The sequence below is a fragment of the Erythrolamprus reginae genome, chromosome 3, assembly GCF_031021105.1.
Source record: "Erythrolamprus reginae isolate rEryReg1 chromosome 3, rEryReg1.hap1, whole genome shotgun sequence".
NCBI classification, from domain to species: Eukaryota; Metazoa; Chordata; class Lepidosauria; order Squamata; family Dipsadidae; genus Erythrolamprus; species Erythrolamprus reginae.
Window position 1 is genome coordinate 135,827,759 of NC_091952.1, and position 20,152 is coordinate 135,847,910.

At 39.9% G+C, this 20,152-nt stretch overlaps 1 protein-coding gene across 1 annotated transcript in view; it reads right to left on the reverse strand.

Annotated features, from left to right (window-relative positions):
• LOC139164508 (flavin-containing monooxygenase 3-like) overlaps positions 1–20,152 on the reverse strand; it is a 31,952-nt gene that overhangs the window by 11,037 nt on the left and 763 nt on the right. Inside the window, exons 2-6 of the mRNA XM_070746721.1 lie at positions 19,743–19,880; positions 10,413–10,601; positions 3,056–3,218; positions 2,068–2,210; positions 524–723 (exon numbers count right to left, since the gene is read on the reverse strand). Of these exons, the coding sequence (XP_070602822.1) occupies positions 524–723; positions 2,068–2,210; positions 3,056–3,218; positions 10,413–10,601; positions 19,743–19,874 (827 nt within the window). The 5' untranslated portion in view covers positions 19,875–19,880. The remainder of the gene's footprint in view (positions 1–523; positions 724–2,067; positions 2,211–3,055; positions 3,219–10,412; positions 10,602–19,742; positions 19,881–20,152) is intronic.

The window sequence follows — 20,152 nt, forward strand, 5'->3', positions numbered from 1 at the left end:
ACCCCAAAAAAGAGAGAAATGTCTGTATCAAGAGTGTACAACTTTTTTATGGCCAAAAGCTTTTTGGTTTTTAAGTGGCCAAGTTTACACTACCAGAATCAGAGGACAGAAGAAAATTGAATTTGATTTAGTTGTATTTACATCAAGATTAGAATTAAATAAAATATATTCAATACTGTTACTCTAGTCATACATTTAAACAATTGTCTCCTAGTATCATTTTACAAATGGCTTATTAATATGCTAAGGCAGTTTCCCCATTCTTGGATCCATCATCAGATATATTAGAATTATTTCTATTTTTTTCCACCAGCTTATCTACTCTGACTTCATTAGGAATTAGCTAAAGCTTTTTGTTGCATGAGCTTTGGATTATTATATTAGTTTGTTTATTATAATGTTATGAAAGCTGTATTAAAAATCACTCAAAAGATGAATATAAATAAATTTGCCTCAGTGTGGATCTGGCAGAAAGAAATGTGTTTTCACAGGATCTCAGTATAAGCTCTTGTTCATACATTACCCATTCACAGGTATCAGGCCATAGTTCTCATGTTTAAACCGGCTGTTCATTTTCCTCACATACAGCCAGTCAGAAATGGCTGTTGGGAGGGTGTTTTTGAGCAATGTTTTAAAGCGAGTTATGATCAGCATGTCCCAAGGGTAGCCTTTGTCCCAGACACGACTCATTATCCAGGATCCACTTCTAGAACTGATGCAAACCTTTAAAAACAAGGAAAGGATATTAAAGTATAAAATCCATGTTCTGGGGCCATGCATGCCACCATCTCAACTCCCTTCCGTGTACAGGTATTTTTAATCATGGTGAGAGGCTTCTGACATTGTGAAAAACCAGAGTGTACAAACATTTTCTGTTTGCAGAACAATTAGGTTTCATTATGACTTAATATATTATGTGAACTCAGCCTCTGTTATTGTAACTATCAACTACAGACAGGAGTGGGCAACTGGCTGGATGGGGGGGGACACAGTGGGGTAGCAAAAATGGAGCTCCACCCCAGAGCACCCAATTTTCATTGAAAGATGTTGAAAGAAAAATGCAGGGCATCCTGCATAAGCCACGCCCACAGTGTGGTAGTAAAAGGTTTGGTAGCCCTTCACTGACTATAGATTAATATTGGATGTATACCTCCAGTTAAGATATGGTTTAACACAATGGTTTAACACACTTAGATCACTATGACAGATTGGTAAAGGTGTTGCAACGCTTTAGAATAGTAGTGGGTTTTAAAACCTGTTGCTACTGGTTTGCACTCATGCTTGCAACGCTTCTGTGCATGCCCAGAAGTGTTTTGTATGCGCTTTTGTGTATGCGCAGAAGTGTTTTGTATGCGCTTTTGTGTATGCGCAGAAGTGTTCTGCACAGATAGGCAGAGCCCCCCCACCACTGACACTACCAGTTCATAGAACCAGGCTGAACTGGGAGCAATCCACCGCTGCTTTAAAACAAAGTGTCCATATTGTACTAAGGAAAAATTTCTCCACATGAATGTATTAGAAATTGAACTTGAATCCTTCTGCCTGTAATTCATCTGTATAATCCCTAATTTAGCTCATTATAATCCCTATATTTTCTCATTACACTATGTGCATATCAGTGTAAACATTATAAGATTTGTAAGATTTTTTGAAATATACTCTCTAGGACAGCGATTCTCAACTTGGGGGTTAGGATGCCTTTGGGGAGGGGGTCGATCGACCGTTTTACTGAGGTCGCCTAAGACCAAGACAAATTTCCCATGGTGTTAGGAACTAAAGCTTCTATTCTGGTGCTTTAGAACATATTTTTACAATCCGACCAATCAGGTGTTTACAGTAGGGTGTCCCTTTGACCTTCCTGCCAATCAGCTTAAAGCTCTTTTGGGAGAATTGGCACTAGATTTATGGTTGGGGGGTCAGCTCAACATGAGGAACTGTATTCAGGGGTCACAGCATTAGAAAGATTGAGAGCCACTGCTCTAGGAAATGGCACAGCTTTGGACAGGTTACTCTGAAAACTAGAACAACTAGAACTAGAACTGAAGACTATCAGGATAGAGGGAATACCTGAGAGGCTATGTGACTGAGCTCAACAGCAATGTCGCTCCCAGAGTTGCCTAGGCCAATTACCAGAACTTTCTTTCCTCTGAACTTTTCAGGGCCTTTGTATTCCCGGCTGTGGAAAAAGGCCCCCTGAAATTTATCAAACCCTGTGTAAAAAAAGTTTGAAAACAAATTATGATTGTAACAATTGAAATTTTCCAGCACATCAAAGCAAAACCACTGATGCACATGGAGATCTGATATGGATGTACATCTTGAGTTTCCCACTGATACTGTTCTTATCATCTCAGCTATCTACTATTACTGTTTTCTAGAGTAATTGGTCTGAATGCCCCACTGCCCCTAAAAATGAAGCTGACTGTTAGCTAATGGGATTTTCTTTATAGCTTCGGAGGGAAGGATTTTAAACAGGATAGTGGCATAGGAGAAAATGGTTTTAAAATTCTTTTTCATCTGCCATATTCTAGTTCAGTTTCCCACTGCTAGCAACTACTGTTAAAAGTAAAGCTGATATATTAATGTAGTCATGCATTTTTAAGCTCAGTTTTGCTTTGAAATAAGGAAGAAGATACAGTGCACTTTGGCTGCACCAAAAAGAGTATGAGAATCTCTTGTATCACTCATAGAAACAATTTACGTTCATCATTTGTGATTTATCAAAGGTTGTTCTGTTTAGTCACTATGAAAAATATAAAACTCTCCATATTAAGAGTGGAAAAGTGGTGTCCCTTTTAAGCTGTGCTGATTCAATCAGAGACAGGCATGTTTACCACAATATAGATGCTTGTACAGCAAATACCTTACATCTACTATTGTATGTGAATTGGATTTCATGTGAGCACAAAACCTGATATGCAGGATCAGGGTTAGCATGGAAAATAACACATTTATGTACAAGTCAGATAATAGCTTCCATTGATTTTAATAAATCCTAAGTAGAACATGTCTCCTTGCTATTTTTCCATATCTATTTAATATATTTGTCACTTACCAGGAAAGCTATCAACTGGAATACTTGGATACACATGATGTCCTGAGCAAACCATGACAGCATCAAAAGTAATTGATTCCAGCTTGCCATCTTTCTGTATCTCAATATCCCATTGGCCAGAAACACGGAAATCTGAATGCTTCTTAATATTGATCACATGTGTCTTTGAAGAAACATTCAATGATACATTTATTTATGTCATTATAATAATGTATATATACATTATATATACAGTGATCCCTCGATTTTCGCGATCTCGTTCTTCGCGAAACGCTATATCGTGATTTTTCCCACCCGATGACGTCACTCTCTTCCGTCCTTTCTCATCTTTCTTTCTCTCTCTCTTTCTCTATCTTGCTTCTTCCTCTCTCACACTCTCTTCCTCCCTCTCTCATCTCTTTCTTTCCTTCTCTCTCTTTCTCTATCTCTCCCCCTCTTGCTGGCGGGCGGCGGGCGGGCGGTGGGCGGGCGGGCGAGCAGGGGCATCAGCGAGGAAGACCCAGGGAAGGTTCCTTCGGCCGCCCAGCAGCTGATCTGCTCAGCAGCGCAGCGAGGAGCCGAATCGGGGTTTCCTCTTTGCGTGGGCGGCGGGGAAACCCCGATCTTCGTCTGCTCGCTGCTGCTGCGGCCGCCCAGCAGCTGATCTGCTCGGCAGCGCAGTGAGGAGCCGAATCGGGGTTTCCCCTTTGCGTGGGCGGCGGGGAAACCCCAATCTTCGTCTGCTCGCTGCTGCTGCGCTGCTGAGCAGATCAGCTGCTGGGCGGCCACAGCAGCAGCGAGCAGACGAAGATCGGGGTTTCCCCGCCGCCCACGCAAAGGGGAAACCCCGATTCGGCTCCTCGCTGCGCTGCCGAGCAGATCAGCTGCTGGGCGGCCGAAGGAACCTTCCCTGGGTCTTCCCCGCCACCCACGCAAACTCCATCATCTGCGCATGCGCGGCCATGAAAAAAGGGCGCGCATGCGCAGATGGTGTTTTTACTTCCGCAACCCTACATCGCGAAAAATCGATTATCGCAAGGGGTCTTGGAACGGAACCCTCACGATAATTGAGGGATCACTGTATGTATATATAAAACTCATGCATTAATCACAAAATCTCCAGGATCATAAAGTCTAAAAATTTGAAATTTCTCACGTGTGTTCTTCTTGCTTTCTAGGTGCAAATCAAGAAAGGGTTTTTCAAAAGGACAATTGGAGCATCAGTATTTCTTATATTATTATTAACATGCTCTGATGCTAAGGAATACTACTTCCCCTCCCCACCTGAAAAGAAATCTGATCCAAATTCAAAACACAAGCAGAGGAGTTTCGGTTTTGCTTTTGTTTTCATAGTAGCAAGCACCTTTACTACAGAACAGCTAAGCTAAGCCACACCACAGCTGTTTCTTGTCTCCTTGCTCACACAGCAAATATTGTTTGAGTTTCCAAACACCCCTCAACTCTCTCACACACTAACAGAACACTAGCCACAGGAATACTGATGGATGCTGGTAAGCAGAGGCAGAATTTTTTCATTTATTTTCCTCCTCGGTTCAGATGAATTTGTTTCTTCTACTGGAAACTAGGTTAAACATTTCTGCACACAATGAAATAAAAATTGAAATTAAAAAATAATGCTTATTGGTTTATTTTGCTCATAAAGTCTGCGGAGAGGGGCGGCATACAAATCTAAATAATAAATAAATAAATAAATAAAATAAATACCCCCCCTTTTTTTTTGTGAATTATTTTCAATTTATAGAGAGTTTAGGTACTTAAATTTGGTCTTTTTGAAAACTGTTTTCACTGGGAAACTAGTTTGAACATTTCTGAATATAATGATATGAAAATTGAACTGAAAGGATTGATGCTTATATTTTTATTTTGATCAAAAAGCCCCCCCCCCCATTTTTTAGCATTTTGTGTCAGTTTATATTTTTTTTAGGCTACAAATCTCTAAGGAATTTTCCCACAAAAGTTTTGATATACTAAATTGAACATTCCTGATCATAAGAAAAATAGAAATGAACTGAAGAAAACTATGCTTATTTGTTTATTTTGCTCACAAATGGGCCACCCCCCTCGGCCTTGCTGTGTGCCATTATTTTCACTTTTTATATAGATTTGGCTAGAAATATTGGGAATATGTTTTTGAAAAGCAAGCAAATGATAGCCAGACAACTAATTTTATGAAAGAAAACCATTTTACTAAAAACAAGTATGTAATTTTGAAAGTAACAGCATAATTTGTATATAAATTGAAATAATTGAACACAGCGGGGGGCTTTTATGTGCAAAATAAACAAATAAGCATCAATGTTTTCAGTTCAATTTTCATTTCATTATGTTCAGAAATGTTCAAACTGGTAATTCAATGCCAAAGTTATTGAAAATATTTGGAATTAGGGGCCTAGAAAAATTTATAAAGTGACATGCTTGAAGAAACAGGGGGTGGCCCTTTTATGAGCAAAATAAACAAATAAGCATAATTTTTTCAGTTCAATTTTCATATCATTATGTTCAGAAATGTTCAAACTAGTAATTCCACACCAAATGTAGTAAAATTGTACATTGTTTGCAGGCAAAACTATCTATACATTGAAAACAAATTCACAAAAACGGGGGGTGGCCCTTTTATGAACAAAATAAACAAATAAGCATCATTTTTTCAGTTCAATTTTCATATCATTATGTTCAGAAATGTTCAAACTAGTAATTCCACACCAAATGTAGTAAAATTGTACATTGTTTGCAGGCAAAACTATCTATAAATTGAAAACAAATTCACAAAAATGGGGGGGGGGGCTTTTATGAGCAAAATAAAAATATAAGCATTAATTCTTTCATTTCAATTTTCATTTCATTGTATGCAGAAATGTTCAACCTAGTTTCCAGGGGAAAGAAGTTTTCAAATTGACCAAATATAAGCACTTAAAATAAAGAATTTTCGGTTCGAGTCACACAGACTTGAAAACAGTACAAGTGAATAGTGTTATCGAACAGGGCACCAGGGTTAAAATATGAATCTCAGATTGATTACTCCAGGGACAAGGTTGTTGATCTCAGACCCTGGTTTCCTGTATCTGTTGCCATGCTCTAAAGTGGCAGGATGAGACTCCCTCTCTCCCCTTCAGTCCACCCCTGAACCCTTATACAGCCTTCTTACCCACCAGCATCCAATGGCAAAGCACTTTCTTTCCAGAAGTACAATGGATGCTTCCAAATGACATATTTTGGAGCCAGAGAGGTGAAGGAGGGAAAGTTTATGCCAACATTCAAAGTGCAGGGGCAAGTCTACCACAGGATAGAGTATCATGGCATGGCTTCAGCAGCAGCCTTATTTCTCTAGATATACTACTTTGTTGGCGATAATGACAATGAGAGGGATATCCATTGTGGAATATACCCAGGCATTAATCCACAACTGTTTAGCTAACTGCGGAAATTGCTTTGTGAATACAACAAGTATATTCTGGAACTTAAGACTGCTATTGATTCTGTTCCTAAGGGCCACAAGGACTTCCAAGTGGTAATTAATGCCAATAGGAAGCCTTCTGGAGATCACTGAGGTTGTTTCAAAGCCCCCACGACTACAGATGTGGGTATTTTCATAGTATTTTCTCAAGATTTGAGAAGAGAGACATTGTTCTTCATAGCAGAGACAACAGGTTGTTACCCCACTTGAGACTTTCAGAAGAGATTGGACTGCCATTTGTACAAAATGACGTCAGGTCTCCTGCTTGAGTCAGAGGTTAGACTACAAGGTCCCTTTCAACTCTGTTAATCTATTAAAGGCTTACAAACTTGAAGTTTCTCTTGGCTTCTAGGTGCTCAGCCCTCTGATGCTACTCCCACTATGCACCTGAAAAGAAATCTGTTCCAAATGCAAAACACAAGCAAAGGAGAGGGGTAGGTTCTAACTTATCTCGCTGCTGATTCGCTTCCTCCCACACTGCGTGGCCATGCCATGTGGGTGCTTGTGCATGCACAGTATCCAATAATAATAATAATTTTTAAAAGCCAAAAACAATATGGCAACCATGTGAACAGTGCCAGGAATTCAGCTTCTGCGCATGCTCAGAAGAAAAAAAGTTTAAAAATTTCCCCAAAAAACCATCAAAAGAAATTCAAAAAAGATGGTGGTGCCTACAGATTGGCATCATGACATCACTAGTGGGTTGCTACTGGTTCAGGTGAACCAATCCGAACCAGGAAGAATCGACCACTGAGATACATAGATATTATGTATGGGTATATATCTATAATTCTTCTCAGTGGAATTAAAAAAATTGACAAAAGAACCATGTAATCCAATCCTATACAAGTTTAGTTATGTAATAAAATTTATCCCTAATATCTATCCATGTGATTGTTAAGAATTGAAAGTGACTTGATTAATCAATCAATCCCCAATAAATGAATGTAGGATTGCAACCTGTAATGTCTATGTCTTAATCTGTGCAATATGTTAAATCAATCATTGACAATGCAGCACTCAATAATGCTAAAGTACCCATGATGCTTCAGATCATGTATAAATATCTCCAAATTATTCTTAAATTTTATTTTAAGTGGCAAAAATTATTGTAAGATTTGTAACCCTTGCAGGTTATCTGCTGAAAACAGTAAAGAATTATGAGATTTTAGGGATGATATTTCAGGCAAGTTCTTTTTTTAAAAAATGGGGGCAAAGCTGTATCAAAATAGTGACAGGGGTGGGCTGTTGCCTGGATGGGGTGTGTGTGTGTGCACGCAGTGGGGTAGTAAAAATGGAGCTCCACCTCAGAGCACCCAATTTGCACTGAAAGATGTTGAAAGAAAACGCAGGGTGTCTTCTTTAGGCAGCTTCTGCGTTCTTCCTGAAAGCATTTAAAAACCTCAAAGCCAGCAATTCTGCTATAAACAAAAGTGTCTATGAAAAGTATAAGGAGATAAGATCTGGAATTAATTCTATGTGATCTAGTTTTCTGCCTCCCCCTCCTTTCCGAATGGCTATAGTATTCTCTAGAGGTCTTCATAGTATTCTCCAGTGGTCATATAGTATTCTCTAGAGCAGTGTTTCCCAACCAGTGAGCCGCGGCACACTAGTGTGCCGCGATACACGGTCAGGTGTGCCACGAAGCTCCTAGGGAAGCTCCAGCTGGGCGGGGCACTGCCAGTGCCGGTGCCTCCAACCTGGAGCTCCCACTCGCAACTGTCCCCCGGCTACTGCCCGATGCCACTGTTGCCAGTGCTCTCCTGCTGGGCCCCAAAGAAGGAAGGTGAGAAAAAGGAGAGCTTCATTCTTTGCGCCTCCTTTTTCCTGCCTTCCTTCTTTGGGGCCCAGCAGGAGAGCGCTGGCAACAGCGGCATCGGGCACTAGCCGGGGGACAGTTGTGAATGGGAGCTCCAGGTCGGAGGCACCGGCACCGGCAGCGCCCCGCCCAGCTGGAGCTTCCCTGGTGTCGGCGGCAAGTGTCCTTTGGAGCCCGGCGGGAGGGCACTGGCAGTGGGAGCGGGAGGGTGCCAGCTGCAGCGGCCCCAGGCAGTTGCAGAGAGATGGCGGTGGCGAGAGGGAGCTCCAGGGTGGAGGCCCTGACAGTGGCAGTTGTACGTGCTGCAAGAGAAACAGAGAGAGAAAGAGAGACAGAGAAAGAGAGACAGAGAGAGAGAGAGAGAAAGAGAGACAGGGAAAGAAAGAGAGACATAGCAAGAGAGGCAGAGAGAGAGAGAGAAAGAGAGACATAGCAAGAGAGGCAGAGAGAGAGAAAGAAAGAGAGACATAGCAAGAGATACAGAGAGAGAGAGACAGAGAAAGAGAAAGAGAGAGAGAAAGAGAGACATAGCAAGAGAGGCAGAGACAGAGAGAGAGAAAGAGAGAGAAAAAGAGAAACAGCAAGAGAGACAGAGAAAGAGAGAGAGAGAGATAGCAAGAGAGGCAGAGAGAGAGAGAGAAAGAGAGACATAGCAAAAGAGACAGAGAGAGAAAGAGAGACATAGCAAGAGAGAAAGAGAGAGAGAGAAAGAGAGACAGCAAGAGGCAGAGAGAGAGACATGGCAAGAGAGGCAGAGAGAGAGAAAGAAAGAGAGACATAGCAAGAGAGACAGAGAGAGAAAGAGAGAGAAAGAGAGACATAACAAGAGAGAAAGAGAGAGAAAGAGAGACAGCAAGAGGCAGAGAGAGAGACATAGCAAGAGAGGCAGAGAGAGAGAGAGACATAGCAAGAGAGACACAGAAGGAGAGAGAGAAAGAGAGACATGGCAAGAGAGGCAGAGAGAGAGAAAGGGAGACAGAGAGAGAGAGAAAGAGAGAGAGAGAAAGAAAGAGAGATAGCAAGAGAAAGAGAGACAGAGAGAAAGAAAGAGTTAGCAAGAGAGACAGAGAAAGAGAGAGAAAGAGAGATAGCAAGAGAGGCAGAGAAAGAAAGAGAGACATAGCAAGAGAGACAGAGAGAGAGAGACAGCAAGAGAGGCAGAGAAAGAGAGAGAGAGAGCAAGAGAGAGAAAAAAGCAAGAGAGAGATAGCAAGAGAGACAGAAAGAGAGAGAGAGCAAGGGAGAGAGAAAGACATAGAGGGAGGGAAGGAGGGAGGGAGAGAGAAAGAGAGCAAAAAAGAGAGGAAGAAAGAAAGAAAGAGGGATGGAGAGAGAGAAAGAAGGGAAGGAAGGAAGAGAGAGAAAGAGGGAGAAATAGAGCGAAAGGGAGGAAGAGATTTTTTTGTCCAAACTTTTCTTTAGCCCCCCCCCCTCCCCCCCAGTTCAGTGTTCCCCAGGATTTTGAAAATATGAATAATGTGCCGCGGCTCAAAAAAGGTTGGGAAACACTGCTCTAGAGGTCTTCATAGCTGGCTGGAGAATTCTGGGAGTTGAAATTGACAAGTCTTGAAGTTTATTTATGCTGGTTCAAACAAGAACTGAGTCAACAGCAGCCATTTTTGTTTGTTCTTCTAATCCTATCGCCCTGCCTTACTCACAGAATTTTATGAGAATCCTAGATATACTTTCCCCCTTTCATTTGTTATCTTCTCATTATTTTTCTCTTCTTCCATCAATTTTCCATCTATAAGTCTCTCAAGACCTAGCTTTGCCCCAAGGAACTAGTGAGATCTTGAGATGTCTCCATTGCTAATCAAAGCTTTTGTGTGAAGTTTAGTTTTTTGTAACTTTTTAATATGACTGTGTATAACATGCATATTGTTTTACACTGTTTTTGCTCTGCACTGTCCAGAATCACTTCCTGGCCATATAAATTTGATGAATCAATAAATAATAAAATGTCTTTTTTGATAGTTATCCACAAGCCATAAGAAGCAACACCTATCAGTATTTTGGGGGTCCACATACCAGCAACGAAAGACAATTGTTGAAAATCCCTTCTCAATCAGCTTATAATCACTTACCTTAAACTGTATGTATTTAACAAGATCAAAATGCTTTGCATATAGTTCAATATACTCCTGAAGTTTGGAGTTGTGCATATAGTTAGGAAAATTCTCTGGGAAAGGGAAGTCCATATAGCACATCATTTCTTTACTTGAGTTCGTAAAAACAGATCTGTAAATGCTGGCCCTGCCTTCCTCTGGTGACTCCTGGCAGAGAAAGCAAATCAAAGATGAATGATATTTGAAATTTCTTACAGGGCTGCAAAAAGTGGAAATATTTTCAGTTAACTTGAAATTTGAGGTGCTAGATTTTTCTCAGCTCTATTTATCGTACAAATAAAAAGTGGCAGGGTAGGTGGTATTTTCCATTGAGAGAACTGATGGATCATTTTGAACTTGTCCATAAAGTCTAGACTTCCGATCCCAATTTTATTTGTTTGCAACAACATGGCAAGGAAAAAGTTCTTAGATCAGCCATAAGGACACCCAAATAAAAGGTGTACCAGAAGCAATTAAAACAGCTGATTGACACAAATGAAATGCATTATTCATGAAGCAAGCAATACTCATGAAACAAGATATCTATCTCTATCAAAAAGGACAGAACTTTCTAGAGCCATTGTAAATAATACTGTAGATAATTAGTATGGAAAGCTCCAAGAGGAGCAGTCTTTCATTGTTGCAGCTTAAACATAGTATGTATGTGCCAGTAGCCAAATAGAAATGGAAATTAGAATGTCAATGTCAGCGTTCCAAATAGCACCTGAGAAATAAATCAAGTCCCAGTCCAATTCTCTCAATCAGAGCTCAATTTACAGAACCATGTTGGCTACGCCATAGGCATTCCAATTCTGAATAGTTCCCAGAATCCCACCTAGGTTAAGGTTCATCTTACATCCCCACACCCACAAGTTCATCACAAGAGCCAGTCCATGTGCAGGGGTATCAACTTCCTCTTCTCTTCAGTTGAGGCAGAACAAATGGTGACCTTGGCTTGGAGAAAGGAATCTTTGGTTGTGTCTAGTAATTTTCCCCCTGACTACTCACTACCCATCCCAACCCTCCTTATGCTGTGACAGGCTGAACTTTCTAACTCCACATGAAGGCTTTGGCCTGACAGTCAATTGGATTGGGACGATACTAGTGCTTCAAACAGTTCGGCTTTGGGAATCCTTCACAGCACATGAGGTGTCCACTTATGTATAGAATAGCCCAAAGCACACATTCTGGTAAGAGAGTAGTTTCCTGAGGATGGGCTCCAGCACGAGTCAGAAGACTAAACCTCTGGTCCTAGTGACTGACCCAAATTGGCTCCTGCAACTGTTCCTATTTGTCTCATCCTTGTGATTGCCATTAGTATTGGCTCCATCACACACACACCCAAAATGATATTTTGTCAAGACAGGAGGAAATGTGGCAGTTTCCTCTTACAGATTCTATTTAATAGAATAAGCCTCTTTTGTTTAAGAAGACTCTTTGGTGAGGCTGGGAAATACTTAACTGCACTTGCCTCAGGCAGGTTCTTGAGAGTACAAATTGTTCTTAATAGGGATGGGGATTATACTTGCAATTCTATCAAAAACATTTTCAAATGTCAGAAGAGGGATCAGCAATCAGTGACATGTGAGCCACCTAACTACCATGGAATGTCAAATTTCAAAGTTTAGAGCACAGTTTATTTCCAGATTGACAAGATTTCAGCCACTTTCCCCCTGTAGCCTGAGTGGCAGGAAAAACAATAACACTTGTGTTTTTGTCTTTTTCTTTTCCTGCTCCACCAGGAGGTATTTAAAAAACCAGGAAATTCTACAATCAGAAGCTGTGGAAAATGCAATCCAGACAGAATATCTGCCCAAAGGACAAATCAGCTGAAATCTGGATATGGACTTCTTAAAACTTCATTTCCAGCTGGTTTACTTTTAGGAGTCCTTCAGTTTAACGCTACAGACTTCACAAAGACCTTGCTGGCTTCAATGCAATCCAAAAGAATAAGAAGGCTCAATATTCAGTCAAGCAGCCTGTGAAGTTTCCAAAACCCTTGAGTAACCCTTCACATTACACAACATGTTTTCACTTGGATTAATATTCTGCAGAGGGCTATGAAAGATTGTATAACCATGACAAAAAACAACAGCTTATTTCCAGGCAACAAAAAAAGACAGATGTCAAAGTCCTATCAAATAACACTTATTAACTTGAATACTTATTTTCTGCATTAACTACTGCATTACATTTTGCAAGCATACATGTAATGTAAGTATATATAATAGCAGTTGCAAGCTACAATACTATTTGTAGTAATAGTAGTTTCTTGAAAAATATTTACCAGATGTATTTATAATTTGCTTTAATCTTCCACCTTTGGAATCCTTACTCACACATTCGCAATATAAAATATACAACCAAACAAGTTAGTGGAAGCAAAGCGAAGTGGAACATGAACATTCAGATACCCAATTATTTAAACATCTTAAAATTTTAACTGTAACATTTCATGCTTTTGCAAATTGGAAATGGAAACTGTTCAAAGAGATGATAATATAATAACATTTTTTTTAAAGTTAAGCTTGACTCCTAGGGATTTCCTACATTTTTCATGATGGCCACTTCTTAATCTAGGCTACAACAAGAGCCATAAATGATTTCTCAGTTAAGCGAAGTCCCTTATGCCTTCTTTTACTAGAGCCAGAGGGAGAGATAGCTGTATGACAGGTGGGAGGTGGGAAGGGGATAGGAGATAAAGCCTGATGGACCCAATGAACAGAGTACTGTATATGCAGCTCTGGGTTGAACTGTGGAGTCCTCACTGCTCTCTGAACTCAATTGTTTGTTTACAGATATAATCAGTGCTGAAGTTACCTAATCAGGTAATGAAATACATGAAAGTGAACAACCAAGCAGAAACAGCACCAAGAACTCCACAAAATCTGTCTCTTCCTTCTACCTTCTTATCCTTCTCTCCTCTTTCTATTTCTTTCCACTCCTTCCCCTCTCCCTTCATCTTTCTACTCTCTCTTCCTCCCTCTTAACCTTTCCGAGTGCTTCTTATCCCAACTCTTCTCATATTTTACAGACTGAAGATATATGCCAAACTTTTAAACTAATAGTGCCTTTCCTAAAATTATTATTTTTATATCATTTCTATGTATATTACTCCTTTGTCTAGGTATATGTTATCAATCTAACGCTGCCACTTAACCCTGCTGTTCTGTTCGGGTCGTATGTGACCCGAAGCCAAGTTTGAGTCCCTGTAAAAAAATTTCCCTGCATATCTGAAACTTGAAATTTCATGACTTTTCATCATTTCAGGGGTTCTCTCTATGAGAATTTTTTTTGGGGGGGTGGGGGGTTTCTTGCTGAAAACAAAAAAGTCACACTTGTTATGTTCCCGGGTCACCCTGACCCGGACCGAAAACTCTTCATTTGAAGTGCTTATGTTTGGTCAATTTGAATACTTTTTTCACTTGGAAAGTAGTCTGAACATTTCTGCACACAATGATATGAAAATTGAAATGAAAAAAGTAATTCTTATTGGTTTATTTTGCTGATAGAATGCATGCCCCCCCCCCGTTTTTGTGAAATATTTTTCAATTTATGGATAGTTTTGCTTGCAAAATGTGTTCAATTTTACTAAAGTTGGTGTGGGATTGGTAGTTTGAACATTTCTGAATATAAGAAAAATATAAATGAACTGAAATAAATGTTTCTTATTGGTTGTTTACAATCATAAATAAGCCCTTCCCCCCCCCCCCTTGGCTGCTTGCAAACATTTTCACTTTATATTTACGCATGCTTCAAATCTGAAATATTTTAAATATCTTAGGCATTCATTTACTCATTTTAACATGCCTGATCATCATAAAAATATTTGTGGGGGTGGGGAAAAAAATTTTCTGGGCAAAAAAAAAATCACGTTGACTCTGTTTCGGGTCATATAGACCCGGACCAAAATTTCTAAACGCCCAATAAAAAGTCGACATTGCAATTGCCAATTTATGTTAAGATCTCATAGTCATAATAATTATTCATTTAACATCTTATATTTAACATATAACATTTAACATCTTATATTACTCCAATGACATCCATAATCATGTAAATTCTTTCAGTATTATATCAAGTTTTTGGATTAAACAATTCTATATCAAACATATCTTATATAAAAGAATGGTAATTATACAATTCCACAACTCCACAAAATTTGAAAAAAAATGTTGAAGGTGGAGATAATTTTTGTTTATGCTCTTGCTGAATCCTAGAACAAGAGATTTATGGCTCACCCAGTGGGACCAAGATTTATGAATATTTTCACTTAATCAGATGAAATTGTTCACACTATAAATCATACAATCAAATTTGTCAATCCATTAGCCAGTCAACTAATTTTAAGAGCCAACTCAAGAGAAATAAACTATGTGAAATATTACTCCTTTTCCATTTTCAAAGTCTGCTTTAATATCTCATACAATTGTATTCCATTTGGAGAGAAATCTGATGAAGGGTATTTGGAGTCAGCCCAATGTGCTTTCACTGCAATATGTAATTAGGTTTATTAAAAATACAAAGGACCTATTTGGTAAACAGAAAGGAAGGAAGGAAGGGTACGTAGGTAGGTACTAGGGAGTAATCTCATGGGCTAGCATTTCAAATCATACCCCAAAAATCTCTAATTGCAATATCTTACACATTGGAGTAGGGCAATGATGGCAAACCTTTTTTGGCTCGGGTGCCAGAAGGGTATGCATGCGTGCAATACCGCACAAGCGTGTGCCTGCACCCATAATGCAATGCCCTCCCTCTGTGCATGTGTACAACGACCACATGTGTACAACCCCCTGTATGTGCGTACAGGCCTCGCTGAAGCCTCTGGATTTCAGGTAGACCCGTGGGGCCATTTATCGGCTTCAGGAAAGCCTCCTGAAGCCTGGGGACAGCAAAAAATGGCCCCAATGGGCCAAATGGAAATTTGGAAACCTGAACTTCCTGAAACCTGGGGAGAGCCAAAATGGTTGAAAAGAAGGCCGAAAATCAGCTGCCCAGTTTACACATGTACTTTGGAGCTGACATAGGGCAACGTCTCATGTGCCCTGAGATATCAGAGAGGGAAGGCACACAAATCCAATTAATAAATATCATTCCACTTGCCACGTGTGGCACACATGCCATATATTTGCCATCACTGGAGTAGGGAGTATTTTTGCAAAACCATGACATCATCATCCTTTGATGACACTACCTCATATTTGACTGTGAATTTTTAAGTACTAATCTCCCTCACCCCTTCTTTCTTTCATATTCCAGGACTGACCAAGTCATCTATCTATCAATTCCATACATACATTGAAGCTGTAAGTCTGAAGAGGAACTGTGCCATTTTTTCTTAAATTCTACTATAGCTCTGTGTGATCTGAGACTGCTCAATGTAAAGAGTAGAGATGGAGTAAAGAAATACAGCAAAAATGACACCTATACTCTACATCAGTTTCCTAGCCTTGGCAACCTAAAGATATGTAGATTTTGACTCCCAGAATTCCCCAGCCAGCAAGTCTGGTGAACTCTGGGAATTGAGGTCTATACATCTTCAAGCCGCCATGGCTGAAAAACACTACTCTACCTATTTAAAATATACCACAAACTGAATAAAACTCCAGTCAGTACTTCTGCATAAACTCCAACATAAGATTATATAAGTGTTTCACTACCCACTATAAACACCTCAAATATCCTTGCAAATTCAAGATTTGCAAATATATCCTTGCAAAATCCAAGAGCACGATGGCTCAATAGCTCCCCGCTTCTGCAAAGTGGTATGCAAAAATGAACAAATAAAACAGAAATTCATCAAGACCATTAACCACATTGCCAGAAATAACAAGTCTTTCAAGAAACTCAGATCCAGACCAGATCGTTCTCTCCTCCAACGTATTCGCTCTCGCGAACTACGGGCAGAACTCAAGAGACACTATGAACTTGGTGAAACAAACCTTTACATATATTACCACACAGAATGCATCAAACCAAAACCCCATAATCCTCCCTAGATCTTCCGGTCTAACTTCTCCCAATCTACCATCTCACAACATCAAACTGACACCTGCCAGACCACCATCCCACAGCAACAAATGGACATCCCTACCACCTCAAACAAAGAATAGGAAAGCATGCCGCTTACTTAGTCTAACCACCCCAAAACCAATCCCCAACACAAGACCAGTGTCAAATGTAAACTATTAAATGCTAGAAGTTTAGTCAACAAGATGTCTGAATTCCTCCTTCTACTTGACACCTCCAACTTCGATATGATTTTTATATGTGAAACATGGCTAAATGCTTCCTACCCAGACTCCATTATCACATCAAAAACTACCATGTTTTCCGCTCTGACCGTGAATCCCGCAAAGGAGGCGGAGTAGCTATATTCTACAAAAAATAGCTGAACTTAAAAATCCTCAAAGTTGCACAGGATCTATCAGTACCTGAAACTATTGTCTGTGATTTATCCCTAAATACCACAATTCGCTTCTTACTCTGCTATAGAGCCCCGGACTATGACATCGAACATGCTAACAAATTATCCACATTACTAACATGGGCAACCAACTGCCTATATCCCATTATCTTCCTCGGAGACCTCAACCTACCACACATTAACTGGTCCTTAAATGAATGCAGCACGGAACCCATCCATTCTACTATATATAATACCGTCAACTATCTGGGACTCGACCAATAGCAAAAGTGCAATATATGGCTTACAAATAACAGAACCATTTTCCAACAGCGACCACAGCATGATAAACTTCAGTCTCAACTTAAGCCACACTATGAACCACCAAAATAATACAACACCAAAATTCAATTTCAAAAAAGCGAACCACAAACTCATTGAAGCCCAACTCTCAACATTAAACTGGAAAACTCTATTCTCTGAATGCTACACTACTGATGACCTCTATAATACATTCCTACTCAAAATGAAAATTATCATCAGACTTCATGTACCTCTAACATGTACCATAAAAAAAAAAAATAACCTCCTCATCTCAATAAGAAAATTACAAACAAGAAAAAAATATCTCTGGAGGAAAAACAAAAAATGACAAGTTTCCTACTTCAAAAGCCGATATAAAAGCATTTGCAATCAAATAAAAGCAAAATGCCTGAACTAATACAACAAACAAGAGGAAAATCTCCTACGCAACAAATCTAATAGAGCTTTCTACAACTTTGTCAATCATAAACTCAAAGACTCTAGACCCATCTCACCTCTCAAAGGACCCAACAACAAAGAATACCACGATGATTCATCCAAAGCCAACCTCCTCAACACTTTATTTGGCTGTCTTTGTTAACAGCAATGGCTCATCCCACAATTTCATCAATCGCACCTCAAACTCCCTCAACAACCTAACCCAAGCAGACTTCTCTGAAGACCGAGTTGAAAAAGCATCGCGTGAACTTAAACCTTCTCTATCAGTCGAACCAGATGGTCTTTGTGCTTACTTCCTAAAAAAGCTCTCTTCTGCCATAGCTAAACCACTAAGCATAATTTTCAAAAAATCCTTCAGAACCAGCACACTTCCTAAGCTATGGTCGAAAGCAATAGTCATCCCTATCTTCAAAAAAGGACACCCCTCTCTTGTCGATAACTACAGACCAATTTCACTATGCTGCGTCCCATGCAAAGTCATGGAATCAATTATAAACCAATCAATTACTCTCCATCTAGAAACTAATAATTTGCTCTCAGAAAAAAAACTATCCTGCAACCTGCAGCTCCTCCACTGGAAAAATATATGAACAACTCATCTAGATCAAGGGAAATCTATAGATGCAATTTATATCGACTTCGGCAAAGCCTTTGATTCAGTGGTCCATGACAAACTACTCCTAAAACTCAAATCCTATGGCATCTCAGGATCCCTCCACAGCTGGATTACAGCATTCCTGTCAAACAGACAACAAGTGGTCAAAATAGGAAGCATCATACCCACCCCCATCCCAGTTAAAAGTGGTGTTCCCCAAGGTAGTGTACTGGGACCAACGCTCTTCATTCTCTACATCAATGACCTTTGCGATTACATCACAAGCAACTGTGTCCTCTTCGCCAACAATGTAAAACTCTTCAACACCACCGATAACACAACTACTCTCCAAAAAGACCTGAATTCTGTTTCTGAGTGGTCCAACACATGGCAACTCCAAATCTCAACTAGCAAATGCTCTGTCCTATACATTGGGGAAAAGAATCTGAACTCCAAATACGAACTGAATAATCAAATTATCACAGATAATGCCCACTCGGTTAAAGACCTCGGTATACTAACAACAAAAGATTTAAGTGCCAAAGCCCACTGCAACAACATAGCCAAGAAGGCTTCTAGAGTTGTAAACCTAATCCTACGTAGCTTCTGCTCTGGCAATCTCACACTGCTTACCAGAGCTTACAAAACTTTCGCCAGACCCATCCTCGAATACAGCTCATCCGTTTGGAACCCATATCACATCTCAAACATCAACACCCTTGAAAATGTCCAAAGATACTTCACCAGAAGAGCCCTTCACTCCTCCACTCAAAACAGAATACCCTACGAGACTAGACTTTCAATCCTGGTCCTAGAAAGACTAGAACTAAGACGCCTTAAACAAGATCTAAGTATTGCCCACAAGATCATATGCTGCAATGTCCTACCTGTTGGTGACTACTTCAGCTTCAACCACAACAACACAAGAGCACGCAACAGATTTAAACTTAATATTAACCGCTCCAAACTTGACTGTAAAAAATATGACTTCAGTAACCAAGTTGTCAAAGCATGGAACTCATTACTGGACTCCATAGTGTCATCCCCAAACCCCATACAATTTACCCTTAGATTATCTATGGTTGACCTCTCCAGATTCCTAAGAGGTCAGTAAGGGGCGAGTACAAGTTCACTAGAGTGCCTTCCGTCCCCTGTCCTATTGCTCTCCTATATCTCCTATTCCTTTTTTCTATTCCTATATCTCTTCTTCTATTCTTTCATTGATATGTTCTATTACTATATCTTATTTTCTATTCTTTCTTATATATATTTTACTATGACTATCTCCCCTATAACCTTCATCATGTATTTTACTATGTGTATGTGTATGTATATATATATACCCACTAAAACCCTCATTGTGTATTGGACTAAATAAATAAATAAATAAAAATAAATCTGGAAGTAAGATCAAAAAAGATGGCAAATATTTTGCCAATCAAGGAAACAGACTAGAGATGCACCAGGTATAAGAACTCCAGCATGCCTAAGCAGGTTTCAAGCCCAGTACATTTGTCACACAAGCAGAATATTTGGATCTCACCATGAAGTGCCACAATCCACCAATGTTCTCACTCCTCTCAAAGCATGTTGGTTCCAGTCCTTCATCCAGGCAGCATTTGATGGATCCGAGGCCACTCACTCCTGCTCCGATAATGGCTATACGGCGTACCATGGTTACCTAGTAGAAAAGGAATTGTTTGAACCAACCTTATTTTATATTAAGAGCCATGGTGGTACAGTGGTCAGAATGCAGGATTGCAGGCTACCTCATTGTTCTTTGCCAGGAGCTCAATTCTGACCGGCTCAAGGTTGACACAGCCTTCCATCCTTCTGAGGTCGGTAAAATGAGAACCCAGATTGTTGGGGGTGATATGCTAACCCTGTAAACTGATTAGCACTGTAGAGCATTGTGAAGCAATAGATAAATCTAAGTGCTATTGCTGTTAAAAA